This window comes from Rhincodon typus, chromosome 22 (genome assembly GCF_021869965.1).
Source record: "Rhincodon typus isolate 14 chromosome 22, sRhiTyp1.1, whole genome shotgun sequence".
NCBI classification, from domain to species: Eukaryota; Metazoa; Chordata; class Chondrichthyes; order Orectolobiformes; family Rhincodontidae; genus Rhincodon; species Rhincodon typus.
Window position 1 is genome coordinate 2695029 of NC_063353.1, and position 25198 is coordinate 2720226.

The 25198-nt window shown below is 44.3% G+C and overlaps 1 protein-coding gene across 1 annotated transcript in view; it reads right to left on the reverse strand.

The window, feature by feature from the left end:
• The window catches only part of LOC109923360 (netrin-4-like), an 82297-nt gene that overhangs the window by 51699 nt on the left and 5400 nt on the right, over nt 1-25198 (reverse strand). The window contains exons 2-3 of the mRNA XM_048610557.1: nt 24021-24547; nt 7006-7281 (exon numbers count right to left, since the gene is read on the reverse strand). Coding sequence (XP_048466514.1) covers nt 7006-7281; nt 24021-24547 — 803 coding nt within the window. The remainder of the gene's footprint in view (nt 1-7005; nt 7282-24020; nt 24548-25198) is intronic.

Consider the following 25198-nt stretch of genomic DNA (forward strand, 5'->3'; position numbering starts at 1 on the left):
GCTTGACGATGGAGGAGGTTCATGTAGTATAAGCAATTGGCACAATGGTGACAGCTACGAGGAGCCCAGCTAGCTGTTTGTCATCGACGCTGTGCCCAGCATTGGAAGGTAGCATGACCAAAGAGACTACACCCTCGAACAGTAACCCCCCTGCCCCCACCGAGTGTCGTATCTGCGGTAGACCCTCACTAGTGGGCAATTATGCCACCTCCCTTTGTTTTGCAGAGTGAGTGTGATTGGCTCCTTCAATAACCTGGAGTTGCTATGTATCTGTCAGACCGTACTTCCACGTTCACACTGCCATCAGTATAACTGCGGTTCCCATCAACTGTCTGTGATATCAAAGATTGAAGATTCAGCTAAAAACTCAGCCTGGTGAGTATGGAGTAGTTTGTTGTTATTTTGATTGAGCCCTAGTTTTAATCCTTTTCTCTCATTAGGTTTACAATCACAGACTCGTAGGTTTGCTCAATATTCTACCCACAATCTCATTCCTGTTGACAGTATTCCCAGTCACAATTGTCTGTTCATTCATAAGGAACAAAAGAATTTTCCCTGTCTTCTGCTCTTAGATCATTGCCGATGTCGCTAAGCAACTACTGGGTTTTGGTGAGGTGGGGTTGGTGGTGAACGCAGCCGGGGTTGGGTCCCATACTCTGCCAGTCTTTGCTCACGGCTTCCCACGAGTACCTTTCACCTACATTGTACAAAAGCATGATCCAACTCTAGTGGAAAGGGGCAGTTCACAAATCCTTTTGCCCATGGTGTGGGCAGGATATTGCAAACCTCCTAAATGGTCATTACCACTGCCTGCCCGCTTCCCCTTTCTTCAAATTAAAACCCCTTTGATTTTTGACTTCTTAGCTACTGGCAGTAAAGAGTTAATCTCACCAACAGTGTCATTATTATCTTCCCCGCACTTTCTAAACAATAATTGAGTTTATCCTAAACAGCTCCCAGCCTCTTTAAAGCAACAGCTAAATAACAAACCTTGTCACAAACATAAAATCTGATCCCTTACATGTTAGAGAAGTGAGGTTAATCCAATAAGCCGATTAGGGATATTATACTTTACAGCAAAAGTGTATCCACTTAACTCAAAATGTTATTTGAGGGAATAATATATGCTTCCTGCTGTCTCCCAACTTTCCCGTATCACCATGGTTTACTCTTTCCACAATTACTCAGTCAATCTGAAACACTGTTTTATAGTCACAATCAGTCTATTCCTGCAGAGACCAGCTTCAGTACAGGATGAGCAGGAGCCTTCTCTCCAGAGCCCTATTTATCCAGTAGTCTTCATCACTGAAATCAGATTATCTGCTCATGGCTATATTGCTAGCATGGGATCTTGCTGTGTGCAAACCGGCTGTCTCATTTCCTCCAATAAAAGCACCCCATTGGCTGGAAGGCAGGATATCCTGAATCACCTTACACAGTCAACAAAGGAGCCAGTCACAATGGTTACAATAATGACCAAGGTCAGGATGGATTTGTTCACTAGCTCTCACTGCCAGGGTGGTACAATAAATGATGATGCCAATGGTGGCATTAGCAAGGAGAGCTCCATGTTTAGTAAATTCAAACTGAGGCATTGGACAACATTCAGGCTGGCCCTGATAGGTGGCAGGAAAAGTCTATGCTACAGAAAATGTCTCTTGTTGGAGGTGGTCAATCTAGCCACCATCACTTGATAGTCAATGGTGTTACCATCACTGAATTCCCCACTATCAACATCCTGGGGGTTCCCGTTGACCACATATTGACCTGGACTAGCCATATAAATGCAGTGGCTACAACAGCAGGTCAGAGGTTAGGAATACTGTGTAATAGAGTAACTCACCTGCTGACTCCCCAAAGCCTGTCCACCATCTACAAGGCACAAGTAAGGAATGTGATGGAATACTCCACACTTTCCTGGATGAGTGCAGCCCCAACAACAGCTTGACACCGTTCAGGACAAAGCAACCCACTTGATTGTTTGTGAATGTGGTGTCATCCACTCCCTCCATCACCGATGCTCAGTACACATTGCTGCTACTATCTACAAAATGCACTGCAGAAATTCAAAGATCCTTAGACAGCACCTTCCAAACCCACAACTTCCACCACCTGCAAGTTCACCTCCAAGATACACATCATCCTGACTTGGAAATATTTTGTCACCCCTTCACTGTTGTTTGGTTAAAATCCCTTTCTGAACCCCAATACCTACACCCCAAGAACTGGCAAGGGTTATCTTGTCATTGTTTGTGGAATCTTGCTGTGTATATAATGACTTCTACATGTTGCCTTTTTTTTGACAGCCACAAGATACTGAATGATCTATTTTCATTGTCTTTTCAGCATTATACAGTTTGTGGAAAAGCAAATATAGCAGTTTATTTTATTATTTTGGAGTCTCCTACCACTGCAGAGCCCCAGTTCCATCCTTACAGACAGGGAGAGGCCTCTTTGCTATTGTCACAGAATCTCCAGGAGCAGGCAGTGATGTGATGGAGGACACCGAGTGGGGTAGCTTGAGCAGCTGTGTTGGGAGGGCACTGAACAGGATAGCAGGAGCAGGCGAATAATGCCTCACTGGAGGAAAGGCTGTCTTTGGGGGAAGGGGGTCTTATGGGGAGAAAGATCAGACAGACAATGGAATTTCTAAACCAGAGGCAAACTTCCATATAATTACTGTGTCCTCCTTGTTTAACCTCAATTTCCCTTCATGTTTGTAATGCCCTGATGTCAGCAGAATAAAGAATCCCTGCTTCATGATCTTTGGGCCGTCTGTGTTTTTAAATCTCATGTTAAACTACCCAGTGTAGAGCTGCCTGCTGAGTCCTCACTCCATCCCTCACCGTTAGGAAGGAGAACACGTGCTGGCCCATTTCTTGGCTGAGCCAGGATCCGGTTATGGAGGAGAGTTCTGATGTGACAAGAGAGTTTTCCTAGTATCCATTAGTGGGCGGTGGTGGGCTGAGGGTACAATTGGGTGAATGTAAAATGGGATTGCAGAAAAGTAGTAAAGAACCAAAAACTCCATGATTGAAATGTGAGACTTGAATGATTCATTTCTGCAAGCAGAGATTTTTAATTGGAAGCTTTTGGGAAATAATAAGCAGTGAAGGCAGCCTGACTTTTCTCAGTACAGGTAGTTAGCTATATGTGCATGCAGATGTCAACGTGTGGGGACAGAATGGTTCCTATTCTAATACACGGTGCGATTCCCAGTGCTGAGGGAGGAATGTTTATGTTAAATATGTCAGCCTTCACAGAGGGAGCTAAATTGAATCTGATAAAGGTCCTGTCTAAGAGTTACTATCAGGACCATCTCTCGATATACAGAGTACTGACCAACAGCATTGCACAGTGGTTAGCACTGCTGCCTCACAGCACCAGGGACCTGGGTTCAATTCCAGCCTCAGGTGACTGTGTGGTGTTTAAATATTCTCCCTGTGTCTGCTCCCACAGTCTAAAGATGTTCCGGTTAGGTGGATTGGCGGATGTGCAAGCTAGTCATGGTAAAAAAAGTGCAGTGTTACAGAAAGCAGGCAGGTGTTGGTGCAGACTCAAAAGGGCTGTATGGCTTCTATCTGCACTGTAGGGATTCTACAGTTCTGTGAACATTCCTCAGTCATCTAACGGCTCCAAGCTGATCACCGACTTCCTCAGTTTGTGATCAGTACTATGTGCAATCTGCCCGCCCACACAAGGAGTTTGCATTGGGTGAAGCCGGAACTGAATGGTTATAAACATAGAAACACAGAAGATAGGAGCAGGAGGCCATTCTGCCCTTCAACCCTGCTTTGCCATTCATCACGATGACGGCTGATCGTCCAACTCAATAGCCTAATCCTGGTTTCTCCCCATAACCTTTGATCCTGTTTGGCCCAAGTGCTGTATCTGGCCACCTCTTGAATACATTCAATGTTTTGGCATCAATTACCTCCCGTGGTAATGAATTCCACTGGATCACCCCTCTTTGGGTGAAGAAATGTCTCCTCATCTCCATCCTAAATGGTCTACCCTGAATCCTCATACTGTGACCCCTGGATGTGGACACACCCACCATCAGGAACATCCTTCCTGCATCTACCCTGTCCAGTCCTGTTGGAAATGTTATAAGTCTCTATGAGAGCCCCCTCATTTGTCTGAACTCCAGCAAAAACAATCCTAACCTAGTCAATCTCTCCTCATACGTCAGACCCGCTATCCCTGAAATCAGCCTGGTAAACCTTCGCTGCACTCCCTCGAGATTAAGAGCATCCTTCCTCTGAAAAGGAGACCAAAACTGCATGCAATATTCCAGGTGTGGTCTCACAAGGCCCTATGTAACTGCGACAACACATCCCTGCTCCTGTACTCGAAACCTCTCGCAATGAAGGCCAACATACCATTTGCCTTCTTTACTGCCTGCTGCACCTGCATGCTTACCTTCAGCGACTGGTGTACAAGAACTCCCAGGTCCTGCTGCACACTGCCCTCTCCAAATTTACAGCCATTCAAGTAGTAATCTGCCTTCTTGTTTTTGCTTCCAAAGTGAATAACCTCACATTTATCCAAATTATACTGCATCTGCCATTGATTTGCCCACTCACCCAACCTGTCCACATGATGCTGAAGGATCTCTGCATCCTCATCACAGTTCACTCTCCCACCCAACTTGGTAACATTTGCAAACTTGTAAATAGCTGGGGTCCCAGCACCGATCCCTGTGGCACCCCACTAGTTACTGCCTGCCAATTTGAAAAGGGCCATTAATTCCTACTCTTTGTTTCCTCTCTGCCAACCTGTTTTCTATCCATCTCAATACACCTCCCCCAATCCCATGTGCTTTAATCTTGCACAATAGTCTTTTATGCAGGACTATGTCAAATGCTTTCCGAAACTCCAAATAAACACATCGACAGGCTCCTCCCTTGTCAACTCTACTAGTTACATCTTCATAGAATTCCAACTGATTTGTCAAACATGATTTCCCCTTCATAAATCCATGCTGACTCTGTCTGATTCTGCCACTGCTTTCTAAATGCTCTGCTATAAAATCCTTGGTAATAGATTCAAGAATTTTCCCTGCTACCAATGTTAGGCTTACTGGTCTATAATTCCCTGTTTTCTCTCTATCTCCCTTTTTGAATATTGGAGTGACATTAGCTACTCTCCAATCTGCAGAGACAGTCTATAGAATCCTGAATGATGACCATCAATGCATCCACTATTTCTAGTGCCATTTCCCTAAGTACTCTGGGATGTAGATTATCAGGCCCTGGGGATTTATCCACCTTCAATCCCATCAATTTTCCCAGCATCTTTTCTCTACTAATACTGACCTCCCTCAATTCTTCCCTCTCACTAAATCTTGCATTCTCCAACATTTTTTGTATCTGATTTGTGTCCTCTTTTGTGAGGACAGAAGCAAAGTATGTAATCAGTTGCTCAGTCATTTCTTTGTCCCCTACTATATGTCCCTCTGTTTCTGTCTGTAGGGGACCAACATTTGTCTTCGACAATCTCCTTCTCTTCACGTACCTATAAAAACTCTTAGCGTCAGTCTTTATGTTCCCTGCAAGCTTACTTTCATACTGTATTTTCTCCATCTTAATCAATCCCTTGGTCCTTCTTTGCTGAATTCTAAATTGCTCCCAATCTTCAGACATATTATTTGGCTTGGCCAATCTGTATCCTTCTTCTTTGGATCAGATACTATCTCTAATTTCGTTTGTAAACCATGGATTGGCCCTGTTACCCATTTTGCTTTTGTGTCAGACAGGAATAAACAGTCATTGCAGTTCCCCATGCGTTCCTTAAACAGTACCATTGCCTGTCTACTGTCATCCCTTTAAGTAACTCTCACCAATCTATCAAGGCCAGCTCATGCCCCATATCTTCATAGTTTCAATTATTAAGATTCAGTGCTCTAGTCTCCGAATCAACTACCTCACTCTCCATCTTGATTAAAATTCTATCACGTTATGGTCACTCATCCCCAAGGGGTCTTGCACAGCTAGGCTGATGAAAACCTGAACTTTTTTCTTTAGGAGATGGGGGTCAAGATTCATTTTAAGCACATTAAGCCAAGATTCCCAGGCTGATTATTGGCTCATTGTTCAGGATGGGGTTCAATTGTCTATGTGTGGGACTCGAGCCTGGAACTTCAAACCCAAAGGAAGGGACACCACCCCCACATCAACACCTTTAACAGTTTAAATCACAGACATAGAGAAGATGCTCCCATTGGAGTCAGTTTTAGGTTAAGGGATGGGCAGATTTAAAACAGAGATGAGGAGGAATGACTTCTCAAACAGTCATGAATCATTGGAACTCACTTCTCCACAGTGTGAGGGAAACTAGGACACGGAATACATTTGAGGAAGAGATGGACTGATTTTTAATTAGTAATAGGTTGATGGGTTAATGGGGAGCCAGCAGGAAAATGGAGTTGAGGCTGAGCAGAGATCAGCCATGGTGTTAAATGACAGAGTAGGCCACGGGGCAGAATGACCCACTCCTGCTCCTGGTTCTTAATTTCACAATCAGAATTAAGGGGCAAATACAAGGTAGTCACTAATAAATACACCAGGCAATTCTGATGAAGTAACTTTTCCCTGGCAGTAGTGAGAAATCTGCTGCCATTACAGACTAATTGACATGACGCACTGAAGTGGAAACTGGATGAAAGATACGAGGGAGAAAGAAACAGAAGGTTATGTTGACGGACTCAGAGAAAGTGAGGTGGGACAAAGCACGTGTGGAGTAGAAACAGTGAGAGCAGCTGGAACTGTGCTGTAAATATTTCAACATCAAAACAACAGGTTTCTTGTAAAGTGCTTCAAGATGTCCCATGAACATGGACCAAGTTATAAAAAACATAAATTATTTTTTTCAACCTGCAGCAGCGTGCTGATTGAAGGGGATGGGCGAGAGACAGATCAAAGCGCGTGAGAAATGGTAGTATTCCGCATGGCACAGCTTCTCTCAGCAGCTTCTCTCCTGCAGGGAAATAGCGAGTACACGTACCACAGTCTGAAAGTTGCCCCTCACTGGCCTGAAACCCTCGGTGGGCCCACACTCCTCAGCATGGCCATTACAGAAGCAGCTCCCCATCGCAATGAAGTCGTAGATTGCGTAGTGTGCAAACCACTGGGGTTTGAGGTTGGCTGCCGGGCTCAGGCAAGGACACGACTGTCGCTTGAGAAGGCGCACTCGAATGTTGGTGACTTTCAACAGTTCCTGAGCTTGAACGCTGTAAGGGTCTTCCACAGAGTGCGGAGGGGAAAGAACACGGAATATAACCTGGTTGAGGACGAGAAATACGAGAATAATCAGACACTGGGGCCGAAGTCAGGCTCACTTCTAGACCTACAAACATACAAGTTGGGAGCTGGAGTAGGCCACTTGGCCCATCAAGTCTGCTCCACCATTCAGTAAGATCGTGCTGTATCTGATTACTCCATTTTCCGGTCTACCTTTCATAACCTTTCACCTCCTTGCTCACCAAGAATCTACCCTCTTCTACTTTTAAAAACATTCAAAGTGTCTGGTTCCACTGCCTTTTGAGCAAGAGAGTTCCAAAGTCTTAAGGTCACACAAGGTGAATTTTCAATCAGACAGGAATCAATAACCCTGTTGGATTGAGAGTGAGAAGAGAGAAGAATATTGAGGGAAGAAAAGAGAAAATGACGTGTGACAGTTTGAACTGACATTTAAGAGAAGGTTACAGCAATATTTCAATGTTTATGCGGTAGAGAAAGAAAAGCTGTTCATTCTCATTTACTGACTGGTACAAGGACTGAGATTGCGGTTTTGGGTGAGAGCTATGGGGTGACACTGTGTGGAAGATGTAATTTATATTGTGATCTGGATCTGTTGGCCCATGAGAATGGTGGAGGTGGACATGATCAACAGGCAGGCAGTCTAGGGATAACAAGGTGTAGAGCTGGATGAACACAGCAGGTCAAGCAGCATCAGAGGAGCAGGAAAGCTGACGTTTCGGGAAATCATTTTGGAAAATAAACATGCAGGGCTACACAGTTAGCGCAGAAACCATTTCTCTACAGAGAGCCAGCATGGATTCAATGGGCTGAATGGCTTCCCACTCCTCTATCATAAAGACTTTATGACAATTAATGAATATGCATAATGGTAACTTTGCATCAACACTTGATATGAGACGAATCCTCCAGTTAGATCACAGGCTTGTACATTTTCATGTTTATCCATTCTTTTAAGTGTAAGATTTACTCAAGCTGTTAATTTGCTGCTGAAGGAATGAAAGCAACAGAAAGTTTTAAATTAAATGTTAGGTATTGCCTCAAGTGACAGATATTAGATTATTATACAGATTGGAACAGCATGTGTCATATCAATAATGCATTTAAAACTTTCTACACACAGTTTCTGTCAACACACCATTACAAATTTATGGATCTCCTTTCAGAATGTACACTAGTGCCTGTCCTGGCCTGTCCTGCTCATGGCTATTTATGACGGGAGATCTGATATCATGGCACATCACCCTTGTCTGTCTCGCAACAGCCTCATTGATCCACTGTATCGGGGCTGCTACTGCTCTGTGGCAGGGCTCACTACGGGGAGGGGCGTGTAGTTACAGTGCCGCACACTCACACAGCCAGTATCCTTATCAGTGTGGCTACAGGGACTTATAACAGAAATGTAAAACTAAGATACAGCCTGACATTAAACAGGGGTTTAACAGGTCAAATGATCTTGCCCTCTGAAACCCCCACCGCGTTTCCCTAGTGACTGCACTGGGTCTTGCCAATGGCAGATGCATCACTACAACTGATCGGGTGGCCTGGGGCAAATCAGCCAGTTTTAGATTGTCCCCTCTGTTCACCAATGGGCACAGTGCAATCGAGGCCCGTAGAGTCCTCCCCCAGTCTCCGCAGCATCAGTTTGTGTCCAACACTATACAGACCAATTGGCATTTTTTTTAAAAGAAAGAGTTTGAGGCTGCACAACTTGGCAAGGAAGCCAAGATCTTTGAGAGGAGATTTACTAGAATGGGGGGTGGTCTCCACACGAATGTACAAATAAGGAATGAGTATGTCCTTTGAGCCTGCACCACCATTTAATAAAATTATGGCTGGTCTGATTTTAACCTTAACTCTATACATTCCTGCATATCCCTAATAAGCTTCCATCCCCTTGGTCATCGAGAATATAGGATTTGGAAGACTCTGCAGCCACTGGTTATGTGCAGAGACTGGTGAAGCTGTCACAGGACAGAAGGGGAGGAATGCTCAAATTTACGAAGGATTTTGGTCCAAGTGTACAAAGAAACCAGGGGAAGAGTCAAAACAAGAGGATACTGATTGAAGATAATTGCTACCAGACCAAACAGGAAATGAGTTAGAATCTGGAATGCAGTGCCTGACGCAGGTTTGACGGTAACTCTCTTCAGGGAATCGGATAAATATTTGAACGGGGGCAGGAAATACACAGAACCACAAGGTGAGAGTAGGTGAATGGGTCAGATTAGCTCCTTTGATTAGTAGCCATAGAAACAATGGGCCAAACAGCCTCCCCCTGTGCTGTGCGATTCTATAACCTGATAGAATTTATACCAGTGAACTTAGAAATATAGCTGAAAAAAAAGGAAAGATGTGCAGATAGGAGTGAAATGTTTGTGACTGAAAGGTTTTCCTGTTTATTGTGTTTGTGAAAGTGGTTTACTTGTGAGGCTGCTTCCAAGAACAGAATCCCTCCAAAACCTGGCTTAAAGTGACACTGCAGTAGACAGCCATGGCACAGTGGTGCCACTTACACCTCTCTGTATGTGCCTTACACATGAAATTTGAGTCTAAAGAGTAGATGCTATTGAGGGTGTAAGATATCTGACGAAGAATTGGGGGAGGGGATGGTAGGGAGCTACTCCCCAATGACCTGGTCAAATTTTACACCTCATGCCTAAAATGGATTGCCCAGCTATTATCACACTGTGCTAATCACATGCACACACTGCCACTGTTGGAAACTGAGTTGCCAATGCTGCACAAGTACTGAATTAGTCATGAAAGATGCTATATAAACATAGCTTTCTGACTGCCATATTTCTGTTGTGACAGCCCTGGTCAGATCTTCCCAGGAATATCTGTGCTTAGCTCTGGGCACCACACCTCAAGAAGGATGTACAGACTTTGGAGACGAATTCACCAGAAAGATAGTGGGGTGATGGTGGTGTAGTGATAATGTCACTGGACTAGCAATCCAGAACCCAGGCTGATACTCTGGGGATGTGGGTTCAAACCCCACCATAGCAGCTGGTATAATTTGAATTCAATGTAATCTGGGATTAAAAGCTAGCCCAACTGGGATGATGTCAAGGAGATAGTAAGTGCAGTGGGGTTAAAATTGTTGCAGAGACAGCAGATTATGTCAACAGTTGTAAAAACTTATCTGGTTCATGAATCCCCTTTTAGAGAAGGAAATTTGTTGTCCTTGCCCAATTTGGCCTATATGTGACTCTAGAACCACTGCAATGTTACTGACTTGGACAATTAGGGATGGACATTAAATGATGTCCCTGCCCACATCCCATTAATGAAGTAAAGAAAAGGTTAAATCATGGAGTAGGACTGTATAACCTGCCCAAGGGCTTGAAGATACAACATCAAGAAGTGATTAAGAGCTGGGTGAAATGATTACATGCTAGATGGAAGAAAATGAGTGCCCCTGGTTGGGCAGTCCTGAACAATGGGGACCGTGACCTTGACATTGCAGCCAGGTCATTCCGAGCTGAAAGCAGAAAACACTGCTTTGTACAAAGGGGAGTGGAAATGTGGATGTATTCCCCATCCCCCATGTCTCAGGAGGGTTTCAAAGGAACATAGAATATAGAACAGTACAGGCCCTTCGGCACATGATGTTGTGCCGACCTATTATCCTACTAAGATCAAAAGGACCGAATCGATTTGGCAGAAGTTTGGGAACAAGAAAGGTTCATTCCATTGCTCAGTGTGATCTACATGCTGCCTACTAGTGGGAAAGATGTAAAATTAAAACAGAGAAATGCAAACACTATGGAGTAGCTATAAAGGTGGGGGAACTTTAATTACCTGAAAATAGACTCAGTTAGTGGTAGTGTTAAGGGCAGAACGGGGCACATGTTCCTAGATTGTGTCCAGGAGAATTTTCTACAGTATTGTGTCCAGTCTAATGAGAAAGGAGGTCCTGCTAGACCTGGATCTTGGGAATGAGGTGGGTAAAGTATATCAAGCATCAGCAGGGAAACATTTAGGGAACAGTGATCATTGTATCACAAAGTTAGGACGACGATGAGGACAGTGGATAATCCAAAATACTAATAATTAATTGGGGAGAGCTGACTTCAATAGACCTGGGCTGGTTAGACTGGTTCAAAGGTTGTTAGGGAAAATGGCTGATCAGTGGTTACCTTCAATGAAGAAATGGTTCAGGCACAGTAAAAGTTCTGCAAAAAAAGGAAGGTAGGGCAAACAAATTCAGAGCTCCCTGAATAAAAAATGGAGATAGAAATTAAAATAAAGAAGAAAAAACGTGTGCTTATGACAAGTCTCAGGTAGAAAATACAATTAAGAACCAGGTTAACAAAGGAAGTAAAAAAAGCAAATTAGGGGAGCAGAGAGGCGTAATGAAAAGAGACAGGCAGTGAGCATAAAGGGAATTCCAAAGTCCTCTGTAGGCCCAGAAACAGTAAAAAGAGAGAGTCAGACTGACGAGAGATCAATAAGGGGATTTACACCTGGAGGCAGGAAGCATGACTAAGGGAGCATTCATGTTAAATGAATACTTTGCAACTGTCTTTAATAGAGTCATAGAGTCATAGACATGTACAGCACAGAAACAGACCCTTTGGTCCAACTTGTCCATGCCGAACACATATCCTAAATTAATCTAGTCCTATTTGCCACCATTTGACCCATGTCCCTCTAAACCCTTCCTATTCATATACCCATCCAGATGCCTTTTAAATGTTGTAATTGTACCAGCCTCCACCACTTCCTCTGGTAGCTCATTCCATACACACACTCCTTAGGCCCCTTTTAAATCTTTTCTCCCTCACCTTAAACCTATGCCGTCTAGTTTTTGGCTCTCCCACCCCAAAAAAGACTTGTCTATCTACCCCATCCATGCCCCTCATGATTTTATAAACTTCTATAAGGTCACGCCCTCAGCCTTCGATGCTCCAGGGAAAATAGCCCCAGCCTATTCAGCCTTTCCCTATAGCTCAAACCCTCTAACCCCTGGTAACATCCTTGTAAACCTTTTCTGAACCCTTGCATGTTTCACAACATCCTTCCTATAGCAGGGTGACCAGAACTGCACACTGTATTATAAAAGTGGCTTAACCAATGTCCTGTTCAGCCGCAACACGACTTCCCAACTCCTATACTCAATGCAATTACCAATAAAGGCAAGCATACCAAACACCTTCTTCACTATTCTGTCTACCTGGCACGCCACTTTCAAGGATCTATGAACCTGCACTCCAAGATCTCTTCATTTAGCAACACTCCCCAGGACCTTACCATTAAGTGTATAAGTTCACCCTGATTTGCCTTATGAAAATACAGCACCCCACATTTATCTAAATTAAACTCCATCTGCCACTCCTTGGCCCATCGGCCCATCTGATCAAGATCCTGTTATACTGAGGTAACCTTTTTCACTGTCCACGACATCTCCAATTTTGGTGTCACCTGTAAACTTAATAACCATACCTCCTGTGTTCACATCCAAATCACTTTAAAGACTGCACTTTCAATTGTTGAACTACATTAGCTCCTGCTTCTCCAATACATTAAATTTTAAATTCTCATGTTGTGATTAAATGGTTCTTCCATAATATCCTCTAGACCTACATCCTTCTCCAAACTATTTCCTTTCCTGTATTCTCACCAACTCAACTATGCTGTCAAATGCACTGGCCTCATTCTAAATTCCTCTCCCTCTGCCTCTCTGACCACACAATCCTTGAAAGCCCACCTTGTTGGCAAGTTTTGGATTGTTACTTTGGCACTTTACAAGTGACACCAAAAAGGTAATGGGTTAGTACAGGGCATGGAATAACCACACAAACACACACACACTCATAGCCAAGCTGGTCAGGTACTCCCTCCCTCTGCTCCAGCCAGTCTGGAGGCTCTAACCAGAAGCAGAAAGATCATGTCAAAGCAGGGCGTAGATTCCTATATTCCTATGTAAGTTGGGGGCATCGTGTGACCAGTGGTGAAAGCTGTGATAAAGGGTCACTGGGCTGCATTTTCACGGACCAAAGCCCTGTTTATTCTACTTCTTGTTAAAGTCAGAATGCAAACAGTTATGTAGTGAAAATACAGTCTTAAGGAGGCACTCGTCCTCTTTTCTACCTCCTTTAAGCAGTTGTCTGTAGAAGGACATACTGCCCAGGCATGGTAACAGAGGAGAGAACTCAGTCACTAGAAGCATTTAAAATTGAAGAGGTGGAGGTACCTGATAAACTGCTTAAAGTTGACAAGACAGCTGGACTGGATGAGTTGTATCCAAATACTTTGAAGGAAGAGAGAGTGGAATTGTAGGGACACTGACCACAATCTTTCAGTCTTTCCTACACTCAGGGGAGGTGCCAGAAGACTGGAAAATTGCAATCAGCACGTTTTGTTCAAGAAAGATTGTAAGTATAAGCTCAACAAAAACAGAACAGTTAGTTTACCTTCAATGGTGGAGAAGTTTCATGAAGTAATTATTTGGGATAGAATTAGTAGCTACTTGGGCAAGCAAGACTTAAATTAGGGAGAGCCAGCATGGTTTTCAAAGGGGAAATCATATTTAACTAACTTGGTGAAGTTATTGTAGGGGCTAACAAAGAGTAGTGATGGAGGTTAGGCTTTTGATGTGGGGTCCATGGACTTTCAAAAGCCATTCAACGCACAGCCACACAACAGTCCTGTGAGAAACACTAGAGCGCCTGGAAGAAAAGGGTCAGTAGCAACGTGGTTACAAAGGCTGAGTGATAGGAACCAGAGTTAGTCAATGGCTAGTTTTCATGCTGGAGGAAGGTTTGCAACGGAGTTCGCAGGGGTCATTATTAGGCCCCTTGCTTTTCCTCATATATATTAATGATCTGGATCTGGGTTTGCAGAGGTCAAATTCAAAGTTTGCAGATGACACTAAACTTGGAAGAATTGTACACTGCGAGGAGGACAGTGTGGAACTCCAACAGGATATTGACAGTAGTCAGTAAATAGGTGATAGATGAGGTTCAATACAGAGAAGTGTGATGCTGGGTACAGGCCTGAAGGAATTGCAAGATCAGTGGGAGGTGGGTGTATAAAGAAGGCAGTTTGAGAGAGTGTGATTAATAAAGCATCAGATCCTGGACTTTATTCATAGCAGCATAGAATACAAGAGCATGGGGTAGTGGTGAACGTGTTTCTAACATTTGTTAGACCTCAGCAGTATTGTATACAGCTTGATTGCTACATTATTGGAAAGATGTGACTGCAGAGAAATTGCAGAAAGGATTTACAAAAATGGTTCCACAAATGAGAAACTTCAGTTTTGAGGATGGATTGAAATAGATGGGACTGTTCTCGTTGTATAGAAGAAAGCTGAGAGGAGATTTGATAGATCTTTGATAGACCAAAATCACGAAGGGTCTGGATAAAGCAGATAAGGGGAAACTTCTGCTCATAAAAAGGATCAAGAATGAGAAGGCACAGATTTAAAGCGATTTGCGAAAGAAGCAGGATGATGGGAGAAGAAAAACTTCATTCACACAGCGATGTGGTGGAGGCAGGTTCAACTGAGGTTTCAGGAGGGGCACTGGATGATTATTTAGATAAAAACAATGTGCAGGGTTATGGGAGAAAGACAGGACAGTGGTAGCAGGACATGATGCTCATTTGGAGAGCTGGTGCAGATATGAATGGCCCAGATCGCTTTCTTCTGCACTGTAACAATTCTGTGATTCAGGGCTTGGTAAGAGAATGAGAAGGAGCTTGGAGCTCAGGCAAGGAAATAATTCAGGAGCAGATCAGTTCTGATCAAAACTGAATGTCAAAGTAGGCCTGAGGAGCCAGGTATCTGACTCCTCTCCTGATTTATTTGCTTCAGTATCTGTCCCAGTCACACAGCTGATTGCCATCCAGCTAACACTCTGCTGGAAAATGTCACAGCTTTGGGCTTAGGTGTGATGCCTCATATAGTTGAATAACACACCACCACCCACTGTCCATGTGAAGGAGTCAGCTGTGCAGGATGGGGCAAAGAAGAAGATAATTAAAGGGGAAGGTGGTCGGAGTGGTGGGGGGAATAGCAGGATTCTACGAATGTGGGAGTGGGTGGGTGGATTATGTGTCCGTTGTAAGGTGGCAGGGGTGGGGGGAAGGTTGGGTCGTGCTGGGGAAGTGTGGGGGCCAGCTGGAGTGCCCCTGGGAGCATACCCACATATAGGTGAGGAACTGAAGTCACTAAAGACTCCTGAGGCCTAACTAATGGACCAGAGGCTTAAGACCTCGTTCAGAATAAGCCTGGGCTGGGCAGGGAGGATCAGATGCCTTCCTTCTAGCATCCACAACTCAAGATTAGAGATTTGAAACTGAACAACTCAGGAAGCCCTGTCTCCAAAGCAATGTGGGAGTGAGTCACTGAGTGTGATAAATGCTCAGTATTTGTCAATGCTGTCAAAAACAGTCCCAATGTATACAGAGTGTGTAATCACCACAGCGCACAGTGCATGAAGTAACATGTACAAAATTCTTTTCGAATTCTTCACTCCCCATTTGTGACCCACACCCTGAAGCAGTTTCATTCTTTGATGTGTTTGGGAATTTGCACTTGATCTTTTAACTTGAATCACACACACGTGTGGTGTTTCAGGCATGTGTGCAAACTAATGACCAGTCATGTCAGCTAGCTTCAGAACCCTCCGTGCTATGTGCTAAAAGCTGGAGATTGACATGTTTTTAGGAAGTCAGGGTTACTGCATGGAACAACCTAACATTACAGCATGGACAAAGAGAACATTGGACACTGCACATACACCTGATGTTCCAAGGCAGATCCTTTTTGGCACAGTGAATTACCTTGATTTATGGATAATAGATACCTGTCCACCCATTGACCCATACCCCCATTCACAGACATATATTTGGGATGGAGCTGACCTGGGAGTCCTCAACATTCACTCCAGTCCCCATGAAGTCTCACGGCTTCAGGTTAAACATGGGCAACCAGGCATATCTAAAAAAAGATGTCATAGAGTCATACAGCTTGAAAAGAGACTCTTCAGTCCAACTCATACATGCAGACCAAGTTTCCCAAACCTGGTAAAGCTACCAAACAGGACTACCTGCATGCCAAGTAGCATAAGCAGTAAGTGATAGACAGAGCTAAGCGATTTCACAACTAACTGATCAGATCTAAGCTCTGCAATTCTGTTACATCATGAATGGTGGTGGACAATTAAACAACTCACTGGAGGAGGAGGCTCCACAAATAACCCCATCCTCAATGATCGAAGAGCCCAGCATATCAGTGCAAAAGATAAGGCTGAAGCATTCGCAGCAATCCTTAGCCAAAAGTGCCGGTTGGATGACCTATCCCCATCTCCTCCAGTGGTCTGGAGCATCACAGATACCAGTCTTCAGCCAATTCAATTCACTCCACGTGATATCAAGAAAAGTTTGGAGACACCGGATGCTGCCAATGCTATGGGCCCTGACAACATTCTGGCAATAGTACTGAAGACTTGTGCTCCAGAACTTGCTGCTCCCCTAGCCAAGCTGTTCCAAAATGGTTACAACACTGATACCTACGTGACAATGTGGATAATTACCCAGCTATATCCTATGCACAAAAAGCAGGACAAATCCAACTCGGCCAATTACCGCCCCATCAGTCTCCTCTCGATCATCAGTAAAGTGATGGAAGGTCAACAGTGTTATCAAGCAGCACCTGCTCAGCGACGCCCAGTTTGGGTTCCACCAGGGCCACTCAGCTCCTGACCTCATTATAGCCTTGCTTTAAATATAGACAAAAGATCTGAATTCCAGAGGTGAGGTGAGAGTGACAGCCCTTGACATCAAGACCATATTTGACCAAATGTGGCATCAGGGAGCCCTAGTAAAACTGGAATCAACGGGTATCAGGGAGCAAACTCTCCGCTGGTTGGAGTCATACCTAGCGCAAGTAGTTAGATGTGCTTGTTGGACGCCAGTGATCTCAACTCCAGGACATCTCTGCAGGAGTTCCTCAGGATAGTGTCCTAGGCCAAACCATCTTCAGCTGCTTCATCAATGACCTTCCCTCCATCATAAGGTCAGAAGTGGGGACATCCGCCGATGACTGCACTATGTTCAGCACCAGTTGCGACTCCTCAGGTACTGACGCAGTCCATGTCCAACAAGATCTGAACAATATCCGGGTTTGGGCTCACAAGTGGCAAGTGACATTCACACCACACAAATATCAGGCAATGACCATCACCAATAAGAGACAATCTAACCACCGCCCTTGATATTCAATCACTGAACTCCCCAACTATCAACATTATGGGAGTTACCATTGACCAGAAACTCAACTGGACTCACCACATAAATAGTGGCTACAAAAGCAGGTCGGAAGCTAGGAATACTGCAGTGAGTAACTCACCTTCTGACCTGCAGCCTGCCTACAACCTACAAGGCACAAGTCAGGAGTGTGATGGAATACTCCCCACTTGCCTGGATGGGTGCAGCTCCAATAACACTCAAGAAGCTTGACACAACCCAAGACAAAGCAGCCCGTACATCCACAAACATCCATTCCCTCCACCACCAACACTCAGTACCAACTGTGTGTACCATCTATAAGATGCGTTGCAGAAATTCACCCAAGCTCCTTAGACTTCCAAACCCACAACTACTTCCATCTCGAAGGACAGGGGCAGCAGATACATGGGAACACCACCACCTGCAAGTTCCCCCCCAAACTGCTCACCATCCTGCGTTGGAAATACATCATCATACCTTCACTGTCACTGGGTCAACATCCTGGAATTCCCTCCCTAAGGGTATCGTGGGTCTACCTACAGCACATGGACTGCAGCAGTTCAAGAAGGCAGCTCACCACTACCTTCTCAAGGGCAACTAGGGACAGGCAATAAATTGCCCAGCCAGCAATGCCTATGTCACATTAATGAATAACAAAAAACAAAAACTACCATTGCAGAGATACCTCCCACACACAGGTAATCCTGATTCACACACATACTTTTCACCCCTCATTCAGAACAACTCTAATTGCAGGAGCAAGAGCAGACTGTGCTGATGGTGACTGTGCACAATTATTTTTGATGGTAGGATGGGTGAACGAAGCATATGGGATTATCAACCTTCTCCTAAAACTGCGCCCCATCCGCCCCCGACCTAGAACGCCCCACCAGGTGGGAAACAATGCCCCAACATTTACTCTGTGCCCTCTCATTCTGGTAAACTGCAGGGAATCAAATTTTTGGCAAAGATCTACAGCTCAGGTTGTAGGTGAGGTTGTTGACTTGCTCGCCGAGCTGGCTTGTTCTCGTTCAACTGCAGGGAATATCGGAACAATTCCCTCAGCCACTCCAGGGAGAAAAAGCCTCCGATTCCAGGGACCAATCCAGATAAGAGCCAGGAACATTATTTTGTCACCTGAAAATTTAGAAATTTTGTTTTTGACTCTGAAAAGTGAAATCCCAGCAGTGGCCTCTGTGTATCGCCACTTCCTACCTTTTGCCACTCTGAATAAACCCCTTTAACCCCAATCCCTAATATCTGTCCTGCCACACAGCCATAATGCACGGAACCAGACCCTTCGTGCCGACCATAATCCCGAACTAAACTCTGTTATCACACTGTCCCCTGACTTCACAATCTCTGACCTTATTTGTCTATTATGGGACAAAGGCCTTTTGAAAATCCAGAACAATTACATCTGCTGCGTCACTCTTGTCGAATCTACATTAATTCCTCAAAAAAATTCAATAATGTTGTTGCTGTGCAAATGAAGCAAGGGTAATGGGAGGGAAAAAAAGCTTTCCAACACAATGAGTGGTTAGGGTTTGGAATGTGCTGTCTGGAAATTTGATGGGGCAGTTTATCAATTTTTTGGCTCAGGGAAATAGCTCAGTCCTATCCACTTTATCTGGACACCTCAATTAAATCTCCCCTCAGGTCCTCTGCTTCACAGAAATTAAGTTCAACCCGTCCATTCTTTCTCCGTTGCCTATAATTCCTATTCCTGGCAACATCCTCAGCCATCCCCACTCTCTTGTGCAATCATACGCCTCGTGCAATGTGGGGACCAGAACTGTATAGTGTGCACTGTATTCCAGCTGTGGGCTAACCCATGTTCTACATAGTTATAGTACAACCTCACTTCCTTGGCTGGCAAAAGAAAGCATTCTTCTTAATCACCTTATTGACCTGTCCCGCTGCCCTCAAGGATCTGTGAACTTGCATACTAACATCCAAATAGTTCCTTCACTTTTTAACACCTTCTCATTTATCGTGAATTCCTATGCCTTGCTTCACAGTTCTCCAGAATGGATTGCATTTGTAATTTTTCTAACTGACTGGTCTGTCCATTGATATCTTCCTGCAATCTGTAGCTTCCTTTCTCATTGTCAACCATTTGCCAACTTTTTGGCTCACCTACAAACTTCTTACATTTCTGCAGTTGAGTCTAAATCATTGGTACATACCACAAAGAGCAAGGGACCCAGTACTGATCTTCGTGGAATCCCATTACAAAACTGACTGTCCTCAATTAACCCATTAAAACATTTTAGCTATCACGTTCTCGGCACTAATTGCTATAGTCCCAGTTTCCAACAAGGATAGAATTTACGTTATGTGGGAAAGCTCTATTTCAAATTGGAGATCATGTAGCGGTGAGCAACAAGGATGGGATTTCCAGTGTTGGAAGGGGGAGTTCTTTCCCATCCACTCTTTGGTCTCAAGGAAGGCAAGACCAAAGAGGAAATCTAAATATAACATTTTGACCCCAACTCCTGAAAATCTAAACACTAACAGACCATGAAGGGCACTTTCTCTCCCTGGTGGCCCTAGACTGGTTTCAGTATTTGCACGTTATAAATTGAAGAACTGTAATGTTGTATATTAACTTATTTCTTTACTTTTCTACTTGTACCTAGGTACCGTGTAATTGAGACAGCACCAGGAATGGCAACTTTCTACATTTTTTACTGCATTCGTGTATCCCTGCACACGAGCACACGTGACAATAAAACCTAATTCCTAATCACCCATTTCTAAATGATGAGTGTCACTGTTCGTCCCATTTGGAACAATATGACACCCCCCCAACTATTCTTCGATCGTCCAACACTGAGCCAGGAGCCACAGAGGATCGGAGATTGATGATCACAGCCTTTGCTATTCCTTCCCTTGTTTCTCTTAACAGCCTGAGACACATTTTGCCTGCAGCTGCTTATTTATCCGCTTTCTAAGATGCTAAACCCCTTTTATTCCCTTCCAGTATGTTTATCTCTAAGTTGTGAAGATTTGTAGCTCGGGTTGTGGATGAGGTTGTAGACTTGCTCGCCGAGCCGGTGTGTTTGATTGTAGATGTTTCGTCACCCTGTTAGGTAACATTGTCAGCGTGGCTCTGGTGAAGCGTTGGTATTCTGTCCTGCTTGTTATTTATATGCCTCGGTTTGCTGGGATGATTGGCATCACTTCCGGTTCTGTTTCTCGGTGATTTGTATATCGGTTCCAGTTCAGTAGGTTTGTTGATGGAGTTCCGGTTGGAATGCCAGGCCTCCAGGAATTCCCTGGCATGTCTCTGTTTGGCTTGTGCTATTATAGATATGTTGTCCCAGTCAAATTTGTGTCCTTCTTTGTCTGTGTGTGTTCAGACCAGTGAGATCGGTCATGTCTCTTGGTGGCTAGTTGGTGTTCGTGTATCTTTATTGTCAGTTTTCTTCCAGTTTGGCCTGTGTAATGTTTCTCACAGGCCTTGCATGGTATTTTGTATATTATGTTAGTTTCATTGGTTGTGGGTGTGGGATCCTTTACGTTCGTCAGTAGCTGGTGCAGGGTGGTTGTTGGTTTGTGGGCTATCCTGATACCTAAAGGTCTGAGTCGTCTTGTGGTCATCTCTGATATGTATCTGATGTACGGTAGGGTGACTGGCACGTCTGGTGGTATTGTGTCTTCTTGGTGTTGTCTGTTGCCGAGGTAATGGCAGACTGTGCTTTGTGGCTCGTTTGAATAATGTCCTGATGCAGCTCCATTTATGGGTGTCGGGATGGTTGCTGGAGTAATTAATTATCTGGTATCTCTTCCAACATTTCACACTCCTGTTCCTTAACAACAATATCTCCTTCTTTTGTGAAGAGAGGTGCAAAATACTTAATAAAGGACCATGGTCATATCATCCATCTCCACATTCAGGATAACTGTTTGCTTTCTGATAGCTTCTAGCTCCCTGAGCATTTATAAAACTTTGTGGGGGGATGGGGGTGCTTAATTTTTACATGACAATATATTTTTGTGCCCTATTTTGACTTTCCTAATGCTGTTTGTTTTCAGACTTGTAATTTCTATACTCCTCTAGGCTTTCTGCAACTCTGTAGTCCTATTGAACTTGAAACATTAACTGTTTCTCTCTCCACAGTTGCTGCTAGACCTGCCAAGTTTTTGTTTTGATTTGAGCATTGTTAATCTGTCCTTTACCGTCATATCTTAGCCTTTATGCTCCTCGATACTCAAGGGGTTGTGGATTTGGGATTCCCATTCATTTTCTTTTTCTGTTGCAATATATTTGTTCTGACCCTTCAGTATCTCTTCCTGGAATGTTTTCCCCTGCCCAAACATAGATTTACCTTCAAACAGCAGGCGAGAATTTATGCAGAAAAGTACCAAACATTTAGTTTTAGTGTGTAGAATGTGGAATCACAATACAAACCAACAAAGTGACCAGGGTTCTACATGCAGGTTGCAAAAATGGTTAAAAAGTCATACAGTATTCTAGTCTTTATAAACACAGGCATAAATCCAAAAGCAGGGGAAGCTTTGGTGAGCCTGTATTAAACACATGGTCAGCCTCAACTGGAGCATTATAACCAATCCTGGGCACCACATTCAGGAGCGACGCGAAACTTCGAACAGGGTGCAGATTAGACTTATAATAATGGTTACAGGGCTGAGGGACTTCCACTTCAGCAGATAAATTGGAGGAGCTGGGACTGTTGTCTTCGAAGAAAGTATTGTTCAGAGGAGCTCAAAATTATGACAGATCCAATCAAAACAGAGAATGAAAAACTGTTCAGGTTGATGAAACAGTGGGAACCAGAGGGCAAAAATTTAATATGACTGGTGAAAATGATATAAAAGAGCCTACTCTGCTCCTGAGTCTTATACTGATAAATGGCCATCAGCAATATTATGTTTTTCATGAAGAAACCAGAGGGCTATATTTTCTCCTCCTAGAAAGAAGAGATTTCTTAGCAGCAAGTTGTCAAAGTACCAATCAACACTAAAGTAATGATATCTCTCACATTTCACCAGCATAAACTATCACTGAGGAAGAAGTGATTAAAATACTATCATTGCTATTGTAGGGTGACAGAAATATTGCAATAATGGCCCAAAACAGTTACATCAATTTGTAATTGAACTTAAATGTTAAAGTCTGCCCTCCTTCCCTAGCACGACCTCCAATCATAACATAGACATCTCAAGTCCAATGCACTTATAGCAGATAAGTGCGTCACATCCAATATGGAGTGAAAGATAACAATGGGAAATAAACTTATAAAAGGATAATTGTATTTTTAACCAGAACGTGGCACCTTTAACAGTCCAACGGCTCCCTCAGTGCTGGCTCTCCGACACCTTGGCACTCCCTCAGCGCTGGCCCTCCGACAGTGGTAAACAGAGGTGCTATCAACTCTGATGTTGGATCGACTCATACAGTCATAGGATCATTTTCCATGCTGTACAGCTCTTCGGTCCAACCCGTCCATGCCAAGCTGATATCTTAAATTAATCTCATCCTATTTGCCAGCATTTGGCCCATATCGCTCTAAACCCTTCCTATTCATATACCCATCCAGATGCCTTTTAAATGTACCAGCCTCCACCACTTCCTCATTCCATACACGCACCACCCTTTGTATCAAAAGGTTGCCCCTCAAGTCCCTTTTAAATCTTTCCCCTCTCACCTTAAACATATGCCCTCTAATTTTGGGCTCCCCCAGGCTGGGGAAAAGACCTTGGCTATTCACCCTTGCCATGCCCCCCATGATTTTATAAACCGCTACAAGGTCACCACCCCTAAGCCTCCAACGCTCCAGGAAAAACAGCCCCAGCCTATTCAGCCTCACCACATAGCTCAAAGTCTCCATCCCTGTATATTTTTCTGAATCCTTTCAAGTTTAACTACATCCTTCCGATAACAGGGAGGCCAGAAATTAATGCAGTATTCCAACAGTGGCCTAACAAATGTCCTGTAGAGCTGCAACATGACCTCCCAACCTCTATGCTCAGTGCACTGACCAATAAAGGCAAGCATGCCAAATGCCTTCTTCACTATTTTGTTTACCTGCAACTCCACTTTCAAGGACTGCAGGTTCATAGTTCCTCTGCCCTCATTAGTCCTCTTTATTAATTCTTCAAAAGTCTCAGTCAAGTTAGTGAGACACAATTTCTGGTGTAGAAGCTTTGGTGGAGATCAGGGGGTTTCTGGCCAATTTCTAATGCCTCAAAAAATAACAAAAACAACAACAACAACAACAACAACAACAACGAACAGGCGAAAAAAGAAACAGGTCACTTCTTTCACTGCTGTTTGTGGCAACAGGCACTAAATAAACATCTCTGCCCACCTGAATAGTAACTACATCCTGAAATTACCTAATGGACAGAGACAAACAGTTTGGGATGGCCCCAGGCTGGGAATGTGCTATGTAAATGCAAGCTGTTTCTATCTCAAATATGGATGTCTCATACAAGGAGTTAGGCCCATAGCCACTCTCAGCCTGCGTCAGCACGAGTAAAGATAGTTACCTCTCCTCGGCTACAAGGGAATGGATTCGAATATCTGGACGTACAGATTGCCCCAATGTGGTTCAGGTCATCAGGCAGCCCGAACATCTCACTGCAGCTCGTGGCAAAATACTTGTAGGGTTTCCAGGTGGAGCCAAAGTCTTGGGAACGTTCCAGAACCATGGCAGCAGGCCTGGGAGATTTAAAGATCATGATGAGGTGGGTGAAGTAGAAGGAGGTGTCCAGATCCAGCTGGATGGTCTCTCTGTAGCTCCCTGGGCTGGATTGCCACCAGGTTTGTGGGAGATGGAAGGAGGAATCGGTCATCGCCATTGCTGGGTGGGAATGCCGGCCATGGAACCCACCGCATTTCCCACACATTGGTGCCTCCGTGCAGCCCCTTCCCAAATGTGAGCAGAAGAACTGAGTGCCGTTTAATCCACAGGTCGTGCTGGTTCGGAGTTGTCTGGCTGCTGCCAGGTTTCCCAGGTGAGGGTTACAGGCACCAGACTCACAGTGCCTCCTCACCCCCGGCACATCCGCCAACCCTGAAACAGACAGGGACAGGAATCTAAAATTACTGTCAGCAGCATGCACAGCATTAACACTGCCCCACAGTATGACAGCAAACAATTCCAATGACAAAATTCAATCCCGTTTCACTCCACTTGACATAAAAAGGACAAAACCCCTTCATCTAGATACACAATCCTTACGTTACTCAGACAGTCAAATTCACAGTTAGTTATTTACAAATGGAGTAATCTGTAGGTTAGATTTTGTACACGGAGGTAGACACAGCAGTGCCAACCACAGCTGTCAATAACTTCACAACTCCAGGGTCACTCTGCAATCGGACATCACTCCCAACCAGATTCTCGTATCCCCGTTGGAGATTGGAGAGTTTGATCCCCTGGTGTGGTTACTCTCTCCATGGCCTAGGCCAGTCGAGGGTCACTCTGTCCATGGCACTGGTCAGCCTGGGATCACTCGCTCACCGCTTTGGTGAGTTCCAAGTCTCTGTTGTCACACTGGGCATTCATATCGGCTTCACTGACTGAACTATGGCTGGGATCCCCCAGGGTGAATGTTCCCTGGTTGTGGACTCACATCGGTGGAAATAAATTGTTCGCCCACTCGGGGTAACTCGAGAGAGCAGCACATTGGGAGAATGAGGGAGTGGTGGGAGGGGGAAGAAA